At 45.5% G+C, this 21,847-nt stretch overlaps 1 protein-coding gene across 7 annotated transcripts; it reads left to right on the top strand.

The window, feature by feature from the left end:
- The first annotated feature begins 517 nt into the window (after positions 1 to 517).
- Positions 518 to 21,193, top strand: PEX5 (peroxisomal biogenesis factor 5). 7 transcript variants are annotated; one of them, XM_086759573.1, is made up of 16 exons: positions 518 to 554; positions 978 to 1,169; positions 1,661 to 1,696; positions 1,860 to 1,992; positions 2,687 to 2,821; positions 3,934 to 4,039; positions 5,255 to 5,345; positions 5,681 to 5,797; positions 6,182 to 6,274; positions 6,446 to 6,565; positions 7,111 to 7,254; positions 9,341 to 9,411; positions 9,575 to 9,790; positions 9,931 to 10,096; positions 10,294 to 10,451; positions 10,827 to 11,933. In XM_086759573.1, exons 2-16 carry the CDS (start codon positions 1,020 to 1,022, stop codon positions 11,026 to 11,028), a joined length of 1,938 nt encoding a protein of 645 aa, XP_086615699.1. In that variant the 5' UTR covers positions 518 to 554; positions 978 to 1,019; the 3' UTR covers positions 11,029 to 11,933. The 7 variants fall into 7 exon arrangements, 6 of the variants coding, with proteins under 6 accessions (XP_086615699.1, XP_086615709.1, XP_086615723.1 ...); XR_015260195.1 differs by lacking the exons at positions 518 to 554; positions 10,827 to 11,933 and adding exons at positions 16,393 to 16,514; positions 17,419 to 17,475 and having other exon boundaries at positions 945 to 1,169; XM_086759583.1 differs by lacking the exons at positions 518 to 554; positions 10,827 to 11,933 and adding exons at positions 17,400 to 17,510; positions 20,128 to 21,193 and having other exon boundaries at positions 945 to 1,169.
- Positions 21,194 to 21,847: the final 654 nt, after the last annotated feature.

Genomic DNA, 21,847 nt, shown 5'->3' with positions numbered 1-21,847 from the left:
AAGATCATCAAGTCCAACCATCAACCTAACACCACCATGCCTACTAAACCATGTCCTGGAGCGCCACATCTACACGTTCTTTGAACACCTCCAGGGATGCTGACTCCACCACTTCCCTGGGCAGCCTGTTCCAGTGCCTTTTAGTAAAGAAATGTTTCCTAATATCCAACCTAAATCTCCCCTGCCACAACTTGAGGCCATTTCCTCTCGTCCTATCACTAGTTACTTGGGAGAACAGACCCGTGTCCCTGCAGTTACAGAGAGCAGTGAGGTCTCCCCCGCAGCCACCAGCGGTGACACCGGGAGGGCCAGCACTGATCCCCGGCTGCACCTGGAGACCTGAAGCCGCCCGGACGCAGCTGCCGCCCCACCGGCATGTCTCTCCTGCCGCGGGAGGGACCCGAGCGGCCGGGCCGAAGTCCTCCGGGCGTTGCCAGCCCCCGGGGCTTTGGCCCTTTAAGGCGCTCTGGCGCCGCGCCGTGCCTGGCCCTTTAAGAGCTGGCCCCGCCCCCTCCCCCTCAGCCCGTCAGCCCCGCGAGCCCCGGCAGCGCCAGGTACGGTACGGCGCGGGGGGAGCCTCGCCGGCCGCCCCCTCCCCTCCGCTCGCGCGGGACGGGGAGCACTGGGGTGCGTGTCCCGCGGCCCGGACGGCCGGCGAGAGGGGCGGGCGGGGGCGCGGGGCTCTCTGGGGAGGCCGCGGCCTTGCCGTTCCTGGCGAGCGGGTGTCCTCGCCCGGGCCGGCCCGGCGGCAGGCGGGGGCTGGGGCAGGGCAGAGGGAGCCGTGCGGGGAAGTCCCGCTGCCCGGGACGGCTGGGGGCGGAGACTCTTCCTGGCCTTGGCAGCTGTGCGCGGCCGAGCCCGGGCGGGGGGCCGGCAGGTAGCAGCTGGGTGGGGGCAGGGGTCCCGGCGCCCTGCGCCCCCGGCAGCCGGTCGCTCCGCCTTGCGTTCACCCGGTGTCTGTGCCGCCCCGGGGCCAGGTGCAGGCTCGGTGGGGTTTGGCGTCGACCCTGCCTGGCGCCATGGCCATGAGGGAGCTGGTGGAACCGGAGTGCGGGGGCTCCAACCCCCTGATGAAGCTGGCCGGACACTTCACCCAGGATAAAGCCTTGCAGCAGGAAGGACTTCAGGGCCCGCTGGCCTGGCCCCCCGGGGCTCCCGGAGCTGCAGCCGTGAGTGTCCCCGGTCGCACCGCTTGCCGGGCTGGGGCTGGGGCCTGCCAGTCAGGGTCAGTCAGGGTGGGGTAGGCGGGGTGTGGGGTGAGCAGTACGGGGGGACTATTCGTGCAGGTAGGTGCAGTGTTGCTTTTTTTTTTTTTTCTCGGGGGGAAGAGGCCGTGAGATCACCCAATTTGTCTGGTAGGTGAGAGCTTGTTGGTGCAAGCTGTGTTTATGGGTACTCGGAGGATGTTGGTGGCTGTGGTCAGCTGTATGCCTTACTGTCGCAGGCCCTAATCCAGAAAGCGGTGGGAAGGGGGTTGGACAGTATCACTTAAGGTATTCTTGTGCCTTTAGCTTCTATGTAAGCAGGCAGCTAATGCAAGAAAATGCTGACAGCCTAAGCTCAGGGAAGAGGAAGATGTAAACTAATAGGGTCACGGAGTATGTGTGGAGAAGGATATGGAGACAAAGTTGTGGGCATAATTGCCCTCTGTTCCCTCTAGGTATCCAAACCACTGGGAGTGGCCACTGAAGATGAGGTAAGATCTCCTTATTGCTTTTCTCATCAACACTATTTGCTATTTTTCTCTTTACCTGATATTAGTCTTTCCTTCTGACAAGCCCATTTGTTTTTCTCGTGCTGTACGACTCTGCCTGTTCATCTTCTGTGCTATGTTTGTAATTCGTCTCTGTCTTTGACAGCTGGTTGGAGAGTTCCTGCAAGAGCAGAATGCCCCTTTACTGTCCCGGGCACCCCAGACCTTTAAGATGGATGACTTGTTGGCTGAGATGCAAGAGATTGAACAGTCAAGCTTCCGACAGGCCCCTCAGCGAGGTGAGGGGAGCTAAAATAGGTGGAGAACTGGAAAATATCTTGCTGTTTTGGTTAAGCTCCTAACAGAGTGGTTCCCATCTATTCAGCACTTATGAGATTGTATCTGGAGTATTGTTTCCAGATTTGGGCTTCCCTGTACACTGAATGAGTCCAGTGGAGATCAATAAGGTGTTCAGGGACTGGAGTACATGGTGTAAGAGGAAAGGCTGAGGGAATTACATTTGTTCAGCCTGGAGAAGAGGAGTCTAAGGGTCAGCGGGGGTGGGAGGTGAAGTGTCTCTTCAGCAGCAATGGCCAGGACCTTTGCAGCGATACACAGCAAAAGGACTGGGAGAAATAGACACAGCTTGCAGAAAGGGGAGCTGACCAGAAACGTGTAAACTTTTATTCCCTTGGAAGGTGGTTCAGTACTGGAACAGGTGCCTAGGGAGGCTGGGGAGTTGCCAGCCTTGGACAAGTTCAGAAGTTACCTGATGAAAGCCATGAGCAACCAGATCTCTAGCTTTAGTGTTAACCTGCTGTAAGAACACTAGCAACCTCCAGAGATTCCTTCCAAGTAGAAACTTTCTGTGATTATATTCTAACAAAGAGAAGCTTGAAAGATCAGTGATGATGAGGGCTAGCCTAGAACACTTACATGGTGCCTTTGAGTCCTCCAATCCTCGTTTCTGGTTTTTTTTTTTTCTTTTTGTAGCTCCAGGTGTGGCAGCCTTGGCACTGTCTGAAAACTGGACCCAGGAATTCTTGGCTGCAGCAGATAGTGCTGGTGATGTCTCTTCAGATTACAATGAGGCTGACTGGTCACAGGAGTTCATTGCTGAAGTGACAGGTGAAGGGTCCCTTTTGGAATTGCTGTCAATATGTTACTCAGTCATGTGTCTGTGGAGAGTTACTGAATGTGAAATTGGAGTAATGCTTTGGGCCCAGCGATCAGTGTTTACTGTAGCAGCTTTCACAGTGGGGAGGGGCAGGAAAATCTGCTTTGCAATGGCTTAGCCAAATTCTGAACAATTTGGCGTGGAAGCTTTTATTCAGGTGTAAGGGTCTTTTGTTGTTAGCTTAGGTTACTTGAAGAACTTGGGAGAAGCAGGCTATTCAAACTGCTTTTATAAAAATTATTATGATTCAACTGATGCAAATTCTGGAGATGGTCTGGTACTGCTTCTTGCTTACATGTTCTCTAATCCTCTCTCTTAAGGCTAAATTTGCCTTTGGTACAAAGGTAAATGTTGTTTCGTGTGCTTTGGCCAAATACTTTTTGTCAGTTTCATGGAGGTAGAAGGATGTTGCACCTTGGAAATGTGCAAAGTGAATGTTTCTGGCCCAAAGGTTAAGCTTTCTGTTTCAAGCAAGCCAGTAGTTTATCTGAGAAGCCATCCTGCATTGTATATAGAGCTGGGGCTGGAATAAGGTCCTGTTACCATCCATGACCTATTCTGGAAGTTGTGGGTGAGATTTAAATAGATGCTGATCTCTCCTTCAGGAATGGCCACTGTAGAGATCCAGGTAGTCTTGTTCTTTGGCCTTCACCCTGTATACTTCTGGAAATATAAATCAGCGTTTACAAAGGTCTTTGAGAAAGTTCTGATGAAAACCTAGTCCTTTGTAGGCTGTACTTTTGACTTGTAATGCATTGCTAATTTTCTTGACCTACATAGTATCCCACATGGAGCAGACAAATAAGTTGTGAAATTTAAGTAGAAAATCAAAAGGTTATTGGCACCACAGTGGCATCCATATTAATACACAGTCTGAGCCTAAGGCTTGATTTTTAGATCAGAATAAACTTAAGTTAGAAGAAATAAGTGTAAGCAATCTTTCTTTGAAGAGGTCTTCTCCTATATCTTAGCTAACTGTATGTAAAGTGGAGAGAGCAAAATCTGAAGTTAATCTGAGTGATGGTCTGCCTCTTTTCCCCGTTCTTCCTGATGTCCTATGCAGATCCACTGTCTGTGTCTCCTGCCAAGTGGGCAGAAGAATACCTAGAGCAGTCAGAGGAGAAACTGTGGCTCGGGGAATCGGAAGACCAGTCTGTGGCGGATAAATGGTGAGTTTGTCTTCTCAAGACTAGTTACTGCTGCTAGGCATTTGGGTGGGTGGAGTTTGGATAGGTGATAGAAATCTGCTCGAATGCTTTTGAGTAATTTAACTTAGATTGATGTTCTCAGACCTTTGGTTTCAGAGAAAGGAGGAAACAACGCTTGGAGACTGAAGTTTTTAAGAGATCCTAGCTTTTCTGTTTTCTAGTTGCAGGAAGCTATTGTGATCATGTAGGCTAACTTAATCTCATGCCTAATGCAAAGCTCCTTAAAGCGATTTCAGGAGTGAGTTGAGGATTTCCTAATCAAGTGGAACTTTTTTTTTCACAGCAGATGCTTTTTTAGCTTTAGTATTAAATTCTACTAGTTGTAAACTTTCATCACGTGATTCTCCCTATCTGACAAACCACATCCAGTCTTTCCTCTGGAGATTTCTAGATTCAGCCTTGCAGACATTATTTTCATGTGTTTTTGTGTGGTAGATTAAAGAACAGTTGTCTACTACTACAGAGCTTCTCTGTTTAACTACCTGTTGACTACAGTCACGTTTTTCAATTAAAACAGCAAAACACAAGCAAGAAATTTGGGCTTCTTAAATCTTTCCCTAAAATATATTTTGCATATTTGGGTTCTCTTTCTTTCTGGCTCTTGCCTTTTCTGATACCTTTCTGCAAATATGGACATTCATGAGTTATTGCCGCCAGTTCCAAGACTTCACCAAGACTGAATGTAGTAGTAAGACCTGGAACTGGTCCTGTCCTGCTGTAAGCCAGACAACATATTGAGTTGTGTGCTTGCTATGAGCTCTCAATTCTCTGCGGAGTTGATGCTTTTCCAGGACGCTGTTCCTCTTCCATGAGCGTGACCTACTTTCTTTGTTCGTAGATATATGACCTTGTTTTTAGTAGTGCTAAAACTTGCAATGTCTGATAGCATGTGAGCTTGCCAAGGAATCCAGACTGTTCGGCAGAACTATGCTGTCACTGTAGCTGTTCAATTCTGCTTCCCTTTTTGTCAGTCACTTGCACAGTTAACCTAGTAGTAATTTTGAATTTTACGGATGGGTAAATGTACTGAATCACTTAGAAACCCACAGCCTTTGAGGAGGGGTTGTATCCCTCAGTACTGTTGGCTGGCCCATTGTGTAGACCATTGTTAGTGAAAGAGTTCACTGTTGCTAGGTATCAGACTATCACTTTCCCTTTTACTGCCCGTGAACACAGGTATGAGGAATATCAACCCGAGGACGATCTTAAGAAAACAGTTAGTGATTTTCTCTCTAAAGTGGATGATCCAAAGCTCAAGAATTCTGAGGTAAGAAATTTTCTGACTGGGGCTGACAGATATCTAGTGTGAATAAGGGGTGTGGGGAATGGAGAAGGGGGAAGATGGTAAAGAAATAAAGCCTCCTGCTGTCCCATGTTTCCATTTCTTCCCTAATTCCTAGAAGCTGAACCGTACAATCCACGCTAGATATTATCCATCTCTACCACGTGACTCTGGTGAAGTCTTTTCTTCCCCACCTTTTTGGGCCTTTTGTGCTCACTTTGCAGAGAGAAGTCCTCTTAATGAAGGAGGAGGACATGGGCAGAGGGCTTATTGACAAAGCATTTGCCCAGCTCCACCCTTGTTTCATTTCTCTGCCGCAGTTCCTAAAGTTTGTCCGCCAGATCGGAGATGGGAGGGTATCGATCGAAGCTAATCAGGTGACCCACAGAGACCAAGATCAGGCAGAGCAATGGGCAGCTGAGTTTATACAGCAGCAGGTAGGAGCCCCAGTTCTATGTGCTCTGAAGGAGGAAAGCTTTTTGCCGTGGTGCACAATCTGGGAGCGAGGGAGAATGGCAAGTCCAACTCGCAGCAATGCTCTACTAATGACTAGTCTGGGGGAGGCAAGGGAGGGGCTGTGGGGTCATCTTAGCAGAGTTTAGACAGAACCTGTGAAGGTATTTGGGCAGTATGCATTTTCTCATCTCCCGTAGCACCTGGGAGGAAAGGGATATCCAAATGAACTTTTTTACGTTTTACAGGCCATCAGTTCTTGCTGATAGGGAGGAGGGGTCATCGTAGACCCTCCTGCTGTTTTGGGATGTACCCTGAGGTTGCTAAATTCTAAAAAGAAAGGTGTGTTTCTGTTTCCAAACTCCCAGGGGGCATCCGATGCCTGGGTGGATCAATTTGCACGATCTGGGAACATGTCAACTCTTGATACAGAATTTGAGCAGGCAAAGACTGCTGTGGAGGTAAAGCTGATGGAGGGGGAGGGCTGGGGTACTGACTGAGACCCCATGGTAGGGTTACCTCCCTCCTTTGCATGCTCTGAGGAGGGCTAAAAACATTTAAGAAGGTGTCCTCTGAGGTGCCTGTAGAGCTCAGTTTATAGTTGAGGTACTCCAGTCACATTCTCCCTTCAGTCAGATGTGGACTTCTGGGATAAACTCCAGGCGGAGTGGGAGGAGATGGCCAGAAGAGATGCAGAGGCTCACCCTTGGCTCTCTGATTATGAAGACCTCAGCTCCTCATCATATGACAAGGTAATAGAGAACAGGGTCTCTCAGCCCTAGCACTGTGATGGACTGCCTAGAGGAGACTGGCAGTATGTCTGTCTTGCAGGTAAGCTCTGCAGACCCCAAATGCTGCTAGGATTCCTTGTTGCACTGATCTTTTGCTGTCACTTGCACCCTCATCCCAGATCAGTTAAACAGGGGCTAAACAAATACTGTTTTAACTTGTGCTTGTCTGCAAATGCTGTCTAGTTCTTGTCCAACACCAAATACCAGTTAATGTCAGGATTCTTTACAATGAGTGCAAGTGTTGTCATCTTTCCCCCCGAAGCTGATGGGAAACACACCAGATGTTTCATCTCTGTTGCAATGTATTCCAGATCTGGTTTGGGGGAACTTTTCAGCACAGGGCAGACAGGAAGAAGGGTAATTGTTCTCTCATCTGCTACAAACTAGCAGAGAGGACAAGGTGCTAGCTGATCTGCAGTTTGAGTGTTTCTGTGCTGTACTGTAGAGAGTGCTTTTCTCCCTAAGCTTGTCTCCTAACGTTAGCCCCTGTCTGTCTTCCCTGCTAGGGTTACCAGTTTGAGGAAGATAATCCCATGAGAGATCACCCAGATGCATTTGAAGAGGGGCGGAAGCGCTTGGAAGAAGGTGACCTCCCTAATGCTGTCTTGCTCTTTGAGGCTGCAGTGCAACAGAAGCCAGATCATATGGAGGTGAGTGAGAGCAGAGATAACAGACCTTGGCCAGGAGTCCTGCTACTTAGATCCTTCCCTTGTGAGGTGTCAAGGTGTGTATAGAAAACTCACGTCAGTTTTAGGAGCTGTGCAGAGTGTATGAAAACACTTCATTTTTTCTGTGGCTCTGGGTATGTAGCTGATGTATGTGAATCCCCAGGAGGGCTGTGGGCAAGGAGGTTTATGACTAAGGTCAGTTACAAAAAGCACAGAGGCTCTGTCCCAGAGCTATGTAAAATCTTTGGGACACATGAGACTGTGCGTGGAGCCAAGACAAGGAGTTCTCATCTCTTAAGTTGCTTTTGTGGAAATCAAACTTGCAATGCCAGTAAAGAAGATGCTTATGGCAGATGATACCTGCTTTCAGTGTCTATATTAAAGACTAATTCTGAATAGCTCGTTAGACTAGGGGTCTTACATCTAGATGCCAGAAGATATAATCCAAAAGGATTGAGAGAATTGGCTTGGGTGTCTTCACAGTCTTCATTTGAAGCTGCAGTTCAGATAATTATTTTTGTACTGAAGGCAAGCTTCCTAATTTCCACAAAACACTTCAGCTTCTGCAGGTTGGATTGAGAAATGGAATAGTCTGTGGGCCTTTCTCCAGAGGTAGAGGACGTGGATATTCTCAGGAGGAAGAATGCAAATACACCTATGCTGTCTGTTTCTGGAGTGCCTATCTCAAGGACCCAGGGATGCTGAATTCTCAGTGTGTCTGATTCGAGCCCTGCTAATTGTATATGATTGGAAACACCTGATTTGTGAATCTTGAGGCTTAGATGAAAGTAACCTCTTGGAACAGAGGTTCCTGGCTTCTAGGAATACAGACATCTAACTTTCCAGGATACTGGCAGTAGGTGAAAAGTAAACAGAGGTTTTGGAGATCTACTTTAGCTTTAAAGTGGTCAAAAGGTGTTGTTAATATTCCTTTAGAATCGGCACTCACAGGCAGTGTGGGCTGCAGGCTGAGTATAATGGAGAGATAGTTGAAACCTTAGGAGAAGTTGTCTTGGGCCAGTTCTGGTTAGCTTTATTGAAAACACTCTGAATTCTTCTACTGTGATTCTGCAGAAAGTACAGGAGAAGTCAAGACTTCACAAATGGTACAGTGATCAAATAAACTTGAACAATTGCTCTGAAGGAAATGTCGTGGTTGCTTTGGTCCAAATCACAGCTCTTCTGCCTGCAGAACACTAGGCAGTTATCATTGGTCAGCTTTTCTTGAGTTGCGGCTAGCTGTGTGGTGAGGCATTTGAGATTTGAGACAGTAGATTGCCTCTTGCTTGTGCAGCGTGTCTGGGTCTTTGCTAATGAAACCGTTTCCTCCCTTGAGACGGTGGATACTGCATTTTGTGACTTACCTTCAAAAAGTGATACTTCATGCTGACAGTCCCGCCAACTGTCTAGCCTATTTTTGAGCGAGGGGCGTGGTTAAAGTGAACAGGTATGTTTGATTTAGTGCCTTAATTAAATATTCTTTATGTCAGCAGCCTGGAGATGGAAGTGGTTTTCAGGTACTGGTGTCATGATGATTGAAGATTCAGTAAAATAACAGTTCTTCTACTTTCAGATCTGATGGTCAACTTCCCCAAGATTATCACTTGCTAGTGGACCGCTGCACAAGTATCTACAGCTGCCTGCCTTGGGTCTCATTATTAGCACTGCTGCTATGCCGTTTTGTTCTTAGGAAATGTGATATCTGCTTTTCCCTCCTTCTGCAGTCTGAGCACAGTTAGAAATTAAAAGTCGAGATTCTGCAACTTAAAAGTATAAAACTGCCCCAACAGTTGCTTTATGATAGATCTCCAGGTAGACATTCACTTCTTCTTTTCAATATAACAATGACAGTTTTACTGGCTTTGAGGTCCTATGTGTCGTAAAGTCTATATGTTTTTTGAGAGAAACTTTGATCTGTGGCGAATGTGTATACTTGCATATATTGGGTCTCACTCTGAAAATGTGTGGGAGAATATGGTGGCTTTAGTTTCTGTGTCTGTGGTTTGTTGGCTGATCTTTTTCTCTGGATGTGAAGAAGTCTGACTTTGTGCATCTATATCTTCTCCAGGCCTGGCAATATCTGGGAACCACCCAAGCAGAGAATGAACAGGAACTTTTGGCAATCAGTGCCCTCAGACGGTGAGTGTTGCGGAAGAGTTGCTGAGCGTGGTTCCTTGTCTAGTGCATAGTGCCACAAGGACCATATGGCTAGCATGGTGTGCTCTGTCTTGATTGTGTTGGCCTCCTGTATCTGTGTGTCTCCCAGACTGACTTTATACACTTTTCTTTCTTTGACCTACAGGTGCTTGGAACTGCAGCCTGGGAACCTCACAGCACTTATGGCTTTAGCGGTCAGCTTCACCAACGAGTCCTTGCAGAAGCAGGCGTGTGAGACCCTGCGGGACTGGCTACGCCATAAACCAGACTATGCCCACCTGCTGGAGAAGGAACCAGAGGAGAGTGTCTTGGGGACAAGCCTGGGGCCTTCCAAGCGTGTCCTAGGTTCTCTGCTGTCTGAGTGAGTTAGGGTTACAAATTTCAGCCTTCAGCTGAAAGGCTTCTTAGAGGATTTGGATTGGTCTAGGCAGGAGTAGAAGGAACAACCCAAGGCCAGCTCTCGCCACAGTACACCAGTATTCTTGTTCTGTGCTTTTCCAGCTCGCTGTTCATGGAGGTGAAAGAGCTGTTCTTAGCAGCTGTGCGCAGCAACCCCTCGACTGTGGATCCTGATGTTCAGTGTGGCCTGGGTGTCCTTTTCAACCTTAGTGGCGAGTACGAGAAGGCTGTGGATTGCTTCAGTGCCGCACTCAGTGTGCGCCCCAATGTAAGAAAGGGCAGACTGTGGATGCTGGAGGTACCTGGAGCTTTATGGGTGACGGTTTGGGTGGAGGTGCTGCTTGTAGGAGAGGTACATCTATGGAGTAGAGGAATATGACAGACACATTGGGGAAGGGGAGGGTTGACTTGGAGCTTAAAAAGATCCAGTTTATCTCAACCCTTTCTCTCTGCCTGCTCCTACAGGACCATCTTCTATGGAACAAGCTCGGTGCCACCTTGGCCAATGGGAATCGGAGTGAGGAAGCTGTGGCTGCATATCGTCGGGCTCTGGAGCTCCAGCCAGGATACATCCGCTCTCGCTACAACTTGGGCATCAGTTGCATCAACTTAGGCGCCCACCGGTGAGCACAGGATGGGTAGATCTGCTGTGACCCATGAGCGTGCACGTGTGTTTGTGGGAGAGAGACTGTAGTAGGTTACTAGGGCAGTGCCGTGCTGGCTTGGCTGCAGCCTCCCCTTGGCATAAGAGAGCAGAGCGAGTGTGTGGACTATGCCCTGAGAACAAAGTTTCATGCAGATGCAGTTGGAGCAGGGGCCATCTGGACTTCGGTCTCTGTTAAGAGGGAAAAGAGGGATCTCTGATTCTGGAGCGGGGCAGAACCTGGTGAAGAGGAGGAAACTGTTTTGGAGGGGAAGTACTTTAGAAGCAAATGGGGGAGGCAGTATGAGATGTACCATCTTCTTTAGTAAGCATGTGTATGTTCTCATGTTGACAGCGAGGCTGTGGAGCACTTCTTAGAGGCTTTGCACATGCAGCAGAAGAGCCGAGGTCCACGGGGGCAGCAAGGCGCTATGTCTGACAACATCTGGAGCACCCTCCGCATGGCCCTCTCCATGCTGGGGCAGAGTGACCTGTATGGGGCAGCTGATGCACATGATCTTCCCACACTACTTCAGGCATTTGGCCTCCAGCAGTGACTCTGGGATGGGCTCCCTTGTGAGTGCAGGGTTGGCCCAACCCAGCAGTGACCTTCCTTAGAGAGAAAAGGTTCACTAGGGTTCACACATATCTTTGCTCTGGTAGGGCAGATCAATGGCAACTGTTTTTTCAAGGACCTCCCACTGAAACATGCAACTTCCCCTACCTGTTTGTTGGGGCCTAAGCATCTCTGAGTGGTTCACATTATCACCTCCATGACTGACTGACACTCTGCCGGTAGGCAGATAATCAAAGTGGGGAAAACAGCAACATCCAGCCCCCTTGCCAGACTGCATTTGCGGTAACGCCCAGCTTGGGCGCCCAGCCTTTCTGCAGAGACTACCTGCTGGACGCATCTTGAGTGCAGGTTGCTTTGGTGGGGTGGGATTGCCATTTGGTGAAAGATTCTGGGTTTTGAGCATGCTTCCCCCATGAATGTGCTTGCATGTGTGTATGTGTGGGTTGCTATGGAAGACTGGGGGCAGCAGTGCCATTTTCTGGGTACTGGTAACTTCATGGTACAGCCAGATGCTAGTTTCTCAGCGTCTCTTCATGAACCTTTTAAGAGCAGAGTACTGTACTTATGCAAGGGACACACGTGGAGGCCCTTAGCATGTCAGGGTAAGAGGAGATCCCAGAGTTCAGGCTTGTGGGAATGTGATAGAAATAAAAGCCTAAAATGTAACCTCGCTTCCCAGAATAGGGTGCGGAAAGGGTCAAGTCTTAATTATTTTCACTTGATGACCTGTCATTGTTTTCCTTTGTGCAGAAGTTCCCCATCTTGTGTGTAACTGAATCTTGTTAATTATAAATATCTGTATATGATTCTATTGGGGAAAATGTTTTTTAATTGTAAAGTATTTTGTATAATAAAGGGGGGAGAATTAAAATTGCCAAAATGACATCTTTCTCTGTGCCTCTGTTGGAGCTGCATGCAGTGGGTAGGCTAGATCTCTGGGGGTATAAGCCCACTGGTTTTCAAAAGATAGATGAGTCTCTCTTGGTTTCTGTCCCCCCCTTTTGACCCAGATTTTGTTTTATTGATAGCTCATATGCAAATGAAGCTTAAAGGACCTAATTTTGCTCTAGATTTGGGCTTCAGTTCTGTGAGCCAGCAGAAGAGCTTCCCTGTGCCAAAAGCTCTCTCTTTTTACTTTCTTAGGTTTAGGGGTCAGTGAAGCTCTGTTTTTTTTTTCATTTTCTTGCCATCTGTAGTGAGGGAAGATGTGTTACATTTTATCACTTCTTTGAGGAACCTGACTGCTGCAGTAGTCAAGACTAGGGGCTTCGGCAGGAAGCACTTAGCCTTCCTCTTCCACCAGGCACCTGTTTCTTCATACCCTTGCCTCACAGGCTTGTTTTTTCTCTTGCTACAATTGGGAGCAGAAAGTGCATTCCGAAAGTAACTCTTGCTGTATGTTTTCTGAGCTCTAGCTTCTGTGGCACTGAAACCTATGTGCACTGTTCTGAAATTGCTGTAATCCGTGCAAAACAACTTGCTGCTTGTGCTATCTAAAAAGAAGGGAAACACTGCTTCTACATCCTTCTAACACACGCTATTCTTGGTCAGAGATGTGCCTTTTGGTTTTTACTGGTCTCAGTCCTTCTGTCAGATTCTTCTCTGCTCAGCAAAGGAAACACTAGTGCCTATGATGCTCAGCAAAGGAAACACCTCACTTGCTGTCCAGGTGTTCTCCCTTCCCCAGTTCTCTGCTGTCCCTCTCACCACCGGTTTCCTTTGTCTCTTTGCTGCACCACTTCCCTCTCTGTTCATAATCCTATTATCACTGCTTGGCCTTCCCTTTTTCTCATCCTCAGGTGCTATTAATGCTTCTTCTCTCCTTGGCTTCCTAGTTGTCTAAATTTCCCTTGCCATTTGGCTTAGTCTCTTGACATTGTGCTTGGTGTCCTTCCCTATGACACATCCCCTCCTGTCCCTGCAGCTAGAGTGGGCTGTCACCATTTGTTCTCTTTCCCTGTAAATCATTCTCACTTTCTTCCCTCCCTCCCACCTTCAATTGTCTCATAGCATCTGTGCTACCTTTGAGGCCAGATCTTCTCCTAGACACTAGTCCCTGTTTAGTCCCCCAGGGCTGAGTGAAGATTGAGCTGCCTCTGTCCAGACCATGTCTAATCTTGTCCTGTTAAGAACTATCTTTGGAAATAGTGTGTCGGTGCAAGGAACAGCAGCTGGCTGATCAAATCTGCATTCTGGTTCCAGTTCACACCTTTTGCCTGTCCTCTGCAACCCTGTCTCTGGCCACCTCTGAACCAGGCTTGCACTGGCATTCTGTGTCTTGATCTTGGTTCGCATTTCCAGCCCCATCCACATCTTCTGTTCCCCTGTTGTACAGCGGGGGTGGGTAGCAGGTACTGAGCATTTTAGATTCACAGAAAGGTAAGGCAGTGAGGGATGTTTGGAGGTCCCTAATCCAACCCCCTGCTCACAACAGGCCTGACTTGAATGGTAGATCAGGTAGCTGTGGACCTTTACAAATGATTGTGCTCTGTAATTTTTGTATTTTCTGTACTTTTTTTTTTGCTGTACTTTCCTCAACATACAGAACAGTGGCAAGATCTATCACCACTAAAAGCACATGAGGGATCCCAGCAGGCCCTTCTTTGTTCTTTACCAAATCCATGGGCATCACAACACACAAACTAGGCCTTTCATTCAGCTCTGGGTGTGTGGTGAAAGGGGATGGTTCAGTACATGTTCTTCCACCCATGCTGCTTGCTATGTTTCTGCTGTATTTCTTCCTTCAGTGTTTTATTTATTTGCTGCTTAGGGCCTCAAGAAGTCTTAGAGTCTCTTATCTCTTGGTGTTGGCCTTGCTCAACACCCAGCTGGGAGGTACCAGCAAATGAAAATTTGTGCTTTGAGATCCTTAGACCTCTAGCCACAGTGCTCCTTGTTAGCTTCCATGCTTGTCAAGAAGGTGAGTGTGCTGCCATCGTATACTCTGCCTTACCACTGCAGCTTCCTCATCTTGAGCCTCATTATGATCCTGAGCTTTCTTGAGTTACAACTCCCTGATCTCTTGTTTTAGGTCCCAGGCTCCTACCTTTTTTTGCCTGCATGTGCTGAAGGCTTTCCAGTCTGGAAGGGGCTCAGACCAATCCTGCTCTAGGGGAGGTGACCTGAAGTGGGTGTTCATATGAAGAGTGTAAGAGCAAGCATATAGTGGGTACTTACATATTCTCTAGGAATCTACTGCTTTAAAGACTATATGACCCAGAAGTTGCATCAGTATGTTTGTTTAATAGCCTTTGATGAATTTATTCTCTGCCTGTGTCTTGCTGATTTTAAAACCAGGTGGTGCTTTTCGTCTCTACAACGTCTTGTGGGTGCACAGAAGAACTGTGTTTAGATGTCCAAAGTATTTTCTTTTCTTCTGAGCCAGCTACCTCTTCCTTTGTGGTCTCCTACTTCTGGTACTGTGAGACATAGCAAATACTGTGGTTTTTGTACAGTCCGCATCTCACCAGGGGGAGCCCTTTCCATACCTCTGCACCCCACACTTCCGTATCTTTTCTATTTTTACTGTATTATTGCTAGTGTTTCCTTCATACTCTAGCCTGCCTCGGGGCCCTGACCACAAGGGTCTCCTCCTCTGAGTCAGTCACTGATGCTCAGAAATTTTTTGGCAGGTAAGTGTGCTACTGAGGAAGGACTGAAAGCAGCAACAGAGACGGGCCAGCAAGACAGACCACTGTCAGAGCAGGCTCTGGCAGCTTCTCCATTTGGTAGTCCCTTGTTCATGTAGGCATGTGTTTCCTTGCTCCCACAAAAGATAAGAGAAACCTTTTGCTGCTCACCATTATGCTCTAGTATGGCAAAGCATTGTCTGATATTTTCAGATGCTTTTGGATCCCTGACTTTTCAGACATGTGAAACCTTAAAACTTTCTAAATGTCCATGAGTTTAGGAAGAGTTGTAGGCACAGAGATCCTCTGAAGATCTGATGCCGGATGGCTAGGGGTTTTTGTTTTTGTTTTTGTTTTTTTTTTTGTTTGTTTGTTTGTTTTTTTTTTTTAAAGGTTTCAGTTTCCCTGTGGCATTTCTTAAGCAGAAGCGACACCTAGTGTTGGGTAGGATGCGGGGCTGTGTCTGTCACACTCCTGCTTGAACCCGGCCACCGAAAGGTTTAGGAGCACAACCTGCTGGTAAGAGAAACAAAATGCTGGATGCATTTTCTGAGCCTGTAACTTTTGTCAGCTGGCGAGGCATTCCCAGCCAAATGTGGTGCTGTGAGGCTAGGACCTGAGGGTCTGGACTCCTCCCCCCCCCCCGCCCTTCCCCTCACTACTCCTCTCCCTCCCCACCCCTCGTACTAAGCATCTAATTAGGGCCGTTGTGTTTGTGGAGTCCAGCTTAGCAACCATGGAAACCCATTTGCACGTTTATTAAACACGGGGACAGAAAGCAAACCAACTGAGTGTCTGACATTTTCAACTAAAACAATTATTCGCAGGCAGTCTGCCTTTTCCGTTGTCTGGGAGGGAGTGGGATACTTTGGGAAAGAAATAATAGTTAGAAAAGCTCTTCCCTTTCCTTTCTGTCTTGTCAAGTGGGACTTATAAGGCTTTCATCGTCTGTATTTGCTCTGCATCTCTGCAGCATATCTGTGGAACTCACTCCCAGTGCTTTAGGTGTATAAGCAGCTTTCATCTGACAGGGTGCGATCGTCCCTCTTTTAGCCTTTACTGGAAAACATAAGTGTTCCTCACTCCAATTTACTCAGCACTGGCAACTGGGGAGTGCAGCAAACAAAGAGAGAAAAGAAAGAAAGAGGAGCTTGTGTGAGATAAATGCTAGGCAAAAAAAAAGAGGCATCTTTTTTTTTTCCCCTCGAGGGTTTGGCAGTGAATGCATTTATTGGTAGGTGGGCAGTTCACAGGCTGGGGTTCTGTGGTCCAGTTGCATGTTCCTATATGGCATTTTGGGGGCTGTTTCATCTGAGAAACAGAAAACTTAAAGCCAAAAGTGAGAAAGAGACTCTGTCTTTGTGATGAAGAACTACTTTACCAGCCATAACAACTGCTAAGAGAGTAAAAACCAAAACACACCCCCCTCCAATCACAAAAACCCCTCCAATACAAAGAAAACAGTGTCCTGCTGCCTTGAGTCCACAACTAACCAGACAAAACAGCAATCAGAAACGGGGGAGATGCAGTTAATGTGTGATTTTTTTTTTTCTTTAACCCCCTTATTTTAAAATAAGGAATAAAAAGAGATGAGTAATTATTGAGATACAAACTAAGGTATACACTGTGGTGGAGAAGGATGGGAACACAAGAGGATCTGGAGGGGGAAGGAGTTTGTTGTTAATTTGATTTTTCTACCATTTTGCTTTTTCCAGGACTGTGAAGTGGGTGCATATGTGACATTTAAGTGAAATAATTTTACCACCCTGCAATCTAGTGGAAAATCGTAGATTCCAGGAGTGCAATGATGATTAAGCCAACCACAGAGGAAATAAAAGTAAATAAATAACATAAGAGTCTTGCTGTATTTGGAAATTATTCTATGGGAGAACAAAGAAGTAAGCTCACTATTAAGCCTTGTCAAAAAAGAAAAAAAAAAAAATCAGTTTTATGAAGAAGATAAAAATATTTTAGTGATTTTTGCTCCAAATTAGAATAAGTCTTCATTTGTTCAAATGTGGGGTTTTTTTGCATAATGTAGTTCTACACATTTTCAAAGACTCTGCATGATCATAATTTGTCTTGCTTGTTCTTTTGCCTTTTGTTTGCTGAGGGCAATAGAGGAAGTGGGGTTTATCCATTTTCTCTTTGAGTTTTCTTCTTCTTTTCACTTTCATGAAACTTTCTTTCCCTTTCTTTTCCAGATTTTGACATACTGCTATTTTTGCAGGAAGGAGGTGGGGGGAAGTTTGGGAAACAGAATTTCCTGTAAGAAAAAATGAAAACAAAGAACCTCCCAAGCCATGGGTATTTCCAATCTCAAACTCTTAGCTCCACCTTGTGGTTTTACTTTTTTGTTCGGTGGCTTACTTCCTTGTGAACCATCCAAATGAGATGAGCGACATTGCAATCCATTTATTTTTCAATCTCAGTAACACTAGGAAAGATAATCGTTAGAACCAGGAGCTAATTTCTTTCTGTGAGCTTGGGAGTGTTTATACAGAGATCCTTTGCCAAGCTTCTGTGTCAACATATCCCATTGCATATCACATTTTGATTTTCCTTGGTGCCATGAAAAGCCCCACTGCCAGCTCCGGTCCTCTGCAGAGACGGTGTGGGGGACTTAAGAGTTCACTGTTGCCTGCATTGCTCTGTAACACAGCTGAGACATGCGCGGACTCACTCTTTGTTTTGCCTTCATGGTTCATACATTTGTCTAAAGGGCTTTTCTGAGTCTGCAGGTGCTGAGAAAGATGGGAATGCTCACAGCCCCTGCTTCCTTCGTGCCTCTCAGGATTGCACACAGTGCCTGACCAGTCTCCCCTTATCCAAGGTATATTTGAGATCTACCGCTACTGAGCTTGTGGGTATTTGATTTGCTTGCTTCAGTAACAACTAAATCTCCTGTGAGTCCTTGCTGTGAGATTTCTCATGTGTGGTGATAAGGGAGGGAACACTATCCTCCAAGAGTGGTTCAGCACCTGGAGAGGCTGGGCAATTTCCAGCCTTGGAGATGTCCAGGAGTCACCTGGGCAAAGTGCTGAGCAGCCCTAGGTAGGTTTAGATCCAGCTCAGCTATGAGGAGAGGGGGTTGGACTCAAGACCTCAGAAGTCCCTTCCCATCTAGATCCTTCTATTAAGCTAAACAGTCGCTCATTTGTGTTCACTGGCAGTACAGTTTGTTGGGGTTTTTTTTTACGCAGTTGTTAGCAAGCAATCAAGACTATTGCTTGATTTCAAAATTCAGAGGTGGCTAAGGCAAAACAAACCTTTAAAGGAAGTTTCTTCTTTTTACTGCTGTGGGTATTTGCTCTTTGGGTGGATTGCTCTTGAACAAATGAAGATCCCATTGTTTCCTCCCAATAGTACAGTTTGCCAGCATGCTAGCCAATTCATGTATCTGAAAATATATTACAGAGTAAACCTGCAATATGCAAATAGGCAAAAATATTGTTACTGCAGCTCTGCCAGAGCCTCCTTGCCCTGCTTTACCAGCTCTACATCCCAGTTGGTGCTCAAATGCCTATGTCCGTGATAAGTGGGAAAGTGAATTTAAAAAAAAAGCTACTTGAATGCCATCTCTGTCACCTGGATATCTCACATAGAAATATTTTGGAAAACTAATGTTGTGTATTAGATGTGCTCTCAGGTAAGCAAAAATGTAAGCTGCAGCAAGCAAAGAAATTCTACAGCCTACACATCACAAAATACTTCGATGTGTTTCTATTACTGTAATTCAGCTGACTTCTGGAAAGTAAAGACAAACAAAAATCAGAGTTCTAAGGTTTCTCAAGTTACTCACCCTTCAATGATCTTTTGAGCCAGAACAATAAGATGGCTGGTTGTAGGAAGATCAAAATCAGAACAAAACCGTTAATGACTTTTGATCCCTGATAGTAATACTGGCCACTTCTGCTAAGTGGGGTGTTTCGCAAGACTTCTGTGCAAGCTATAAATGTAGGCAAGTGAGTCACCTCTTGCAAACAGCAGCAGGGGACTGGAGGAAGTGCCATCAACTCTCCTTATCCAAGAAGCTGACATCAAGGTGAGGTGCACACTTTTTACATGAAAACTTTCAATGGCATCTTGGGCAGCTACTGTGAAATGCAGTTGAAAAGAAAGAGGTTTAAATGTTGGGATGAGAGTGGCAACACGTATTTGAGGATCTGATGTCTGCATTTGCGGAACCTTAACACATCTTTCAGGTGTTGAGAAGACAGCTGCAGGATAAACTTACCTTACAATGGAGAGGGTGGAGAGAGCCATTGCTACAAAATTCCAAGGGGTGAAAGTGAAAATATTTTACAAATTAATCTTAGACATAGGATCTTTATGTTATGTCAGCAAAATTAACTGGCTTATTATTATTTTTTTTCTACAGGCAGAGAGTCGTTATATTAGTGCTCAATCAATAAAGTTTGGTTAACCACAGCCTCCATAAATTCAATTATAACTGTGAAAAACTGCTTAAATGTTTGTAATCACATAGTGAGATGCTTTTTTTTTTTTTAAGTGAGATTTAAGTGAGATATTTTTATTAATTTCACTTGGGCACATCTTCTCCCATCCCTTCCCAGAATCAACTATAGTAACTGCTTCTTTCCCTCAGATATATTTGCCCTGAAATCTAAAACTTTGCTTCGATGACTGTTATGTGATTTAGAAAAGACCACTTGTTTCTGTTCCTGCAGCTGTTACTAATATATACTGTGGTTCTTTATCTGATCCCATATGTCTTTTGTGTGGAATTAGATAAAAGTATTTGTAATGGTCCTACAAAAATATATTTACAACCTCAAATTTAGTCTGAATCAAAGAGCTGATGCTTTGAACTTGATTGCTTCTCAGCTTATGTCAAGAACAGGAATCTCTTGATTTCAATAAAATTTCATATAAAAAGAGAAAAAAAAGGTATTTCAGTGAGCCTAAAAGTTAACTTCTGGCCTTAACAGAACAGAGTTGTTCCTGCTTGCAGTTCAAAATACACTTCATTTAGAAATTAACTGAGTGCCTCACTACTTCTTTACTTGTAATATTATATGGATCATGAAATCTAGTCCAAACAAAGAATGCCAATTTCTAAAATAATTCTCAAATGCAGTGTCAATTATAAACTGAAAGATTTATCACCAGTTATATATTTTATTTCGTTATTATTTAGGATATACCAATAAGATGTTAAACTAAATGCTCAGGTGTCCCTCGCACACATACATAAAACAACATACACAATTAAATAAAACTGGACAGTTTTGGCGTACATCTCATTTCACTTTTTTCTTCCAAATTAAAATTTCTCTGCCATGCCCACGACCTTTTCCAGCTGCTGCTATATTTATCTTCTGCTAAAAAGGTTTTACTTGTCTTTTTTTCCCCTTTCCAGCATTTTGTGTCTGGTGTGAAAAGGCTTCTTAGAAGCATTGTTTATTTTCTGTTTTCTTTTTCTGCAGGCTGTCATCCAATTCCTACAGCAAGAAATCCCAACTACAGAAGTTCTACTGAGATGGGAAAAATTATCATTTATGAGCATGCCAACTTTCAGGGTTACTCTAAAGAATTCACCAGTGACATTGCCAATCTAAAATATGTAGATTGGAATGACTGCATCTCCTCAGTGAAAGTAATTGGCCAGCCTTGGGTGGCTTATGAGCATGCCAACTATACAGGCCAGTTACTGGTATTTGAGGAGGGAGCACATGGCTTTGTTGGTAGGGAGATGAATGATAAGATCAGTTCTCTGCAGCTGATCACTGAAAATCTGCACAATCCCCAGATCACTCTCTATGAACACGCCCAATACCAAGGGAAGAGCAGGGTGGTAAGAGAAGCAACTAATTTGGCTAGGGGATTTGACAATGACACCGTATCTTCTCACAAAGTCCAGAGAGGTGTCTGGCTCTTGTGTGAACACAGCGATGGAAGTGGTTTTCGTTACATTGCACGAGAACACGAACACCTTCCACATTACAGCGCAATCAATTTCAATGACAAGCTTTCATTTCTGCGTCCCCTTCTTCCTGGCTGTGGCTGTTAGACTGCAAATCCTGCAACGCTGAGGGAAGATGCAGTCCCAGCAAGAAATCTAAGACCTAGATCTGTGTCTATGCTTGTATTGCTTTTCTAGCCGTATCTCACAGAAACACTGAATGGGAGAGCACTCTTTCATGTAGCACTGCAGATCTGTATTTCTCAATCCTGCCTTGCACTGTTCTCCCTACCCCTAATACCCATGAATGCAAGATCTATTGTATTTGTCAAATGAAAGAGACTCAAAGATAAGAGACACGCCAGGGATGTGTAACCTGTTGCATCCGCAGTCGGCATTCTGATGTCCTATACTATGTAATGTAAAACCATTGCATGTTGCTTCTGTTGCTAGCTGCACAAACAAAATGTCAGTATATAACCAGCATCACTTACTTTGTAATTTGTTTTACAATGCATTTGCTTTATCATGGCCTCTGCCATTTTTTATATTCAATTTTGTGTTGTTGCTATTAAAGAAGCTATTAAAAGCAACAATGGGACTATTTTATGTATTGTTTGTGGTTTAATATAGATAAATATTGCCCTTTCATGATGTGCTATCTCTATGTACTCAGAGAATAGTTCACACCATCACTTGTAAACATTTTTCATGGATGTCTCCTGAAAGGTTTTATGTTCTGTTCTCACTTGCCAGTAACATTTGGTTCAGACTTGACTCAATGTCGCAGTTTAGCCCCACTCAGGACCCAGCTACGCAGTCTCTCTCTCACTTCCCCCACCCTCTGAGGGAATAGGGAGAGATAATATAAGAAAACAGGGTTGAGGTTTGAGATAAGGACAGGGAGAGATCCTTGAAGTTACAGTTATGGGCAAACCACTCGACTTAGGGAAAACTATTTATTTATTATTAAAACCAAAGCAGGATAATGTGGAAGAGATCAAGACAACTTCGCCCACCCCTCCCTCTTCCTGGGCTTAACTTTATTTTCAATTAGCTCTACCTCCTTCCCCCTGCCAAGTGGCAGGGAGGGGGAATAGGGAATGGGAGTTATGGTCAGTTCATCACATGTTGCTTGATGCTGCTTGTTCCTCTCAGGGGAAGAAGAACTCACATTCCTCCCCTGCTCCAGTGTGGGGTGCTCCCACAGGCCACAGTCCTTCGTGAAACTGCTCCGGCGTGGG

This window comes from Chlamydotis macqueenii, chromosome 1, assembly GCF_036417535.1.
Source record: "Chlamydotis macqueenii isolate bChlMac1 chromosome 1, bChlMac1.mat, whole genome shotgun sequence".
Classification (NCBI taxonomy): Eukaryota; Metazoa; Chordata; class Aves; order Otidiformes; family Otididae; genus Chlamydotis; species Chlamydotis macqueenii.
This window is presented reverse-complemented; position numbering and strand designations above follow the sequence as displayed.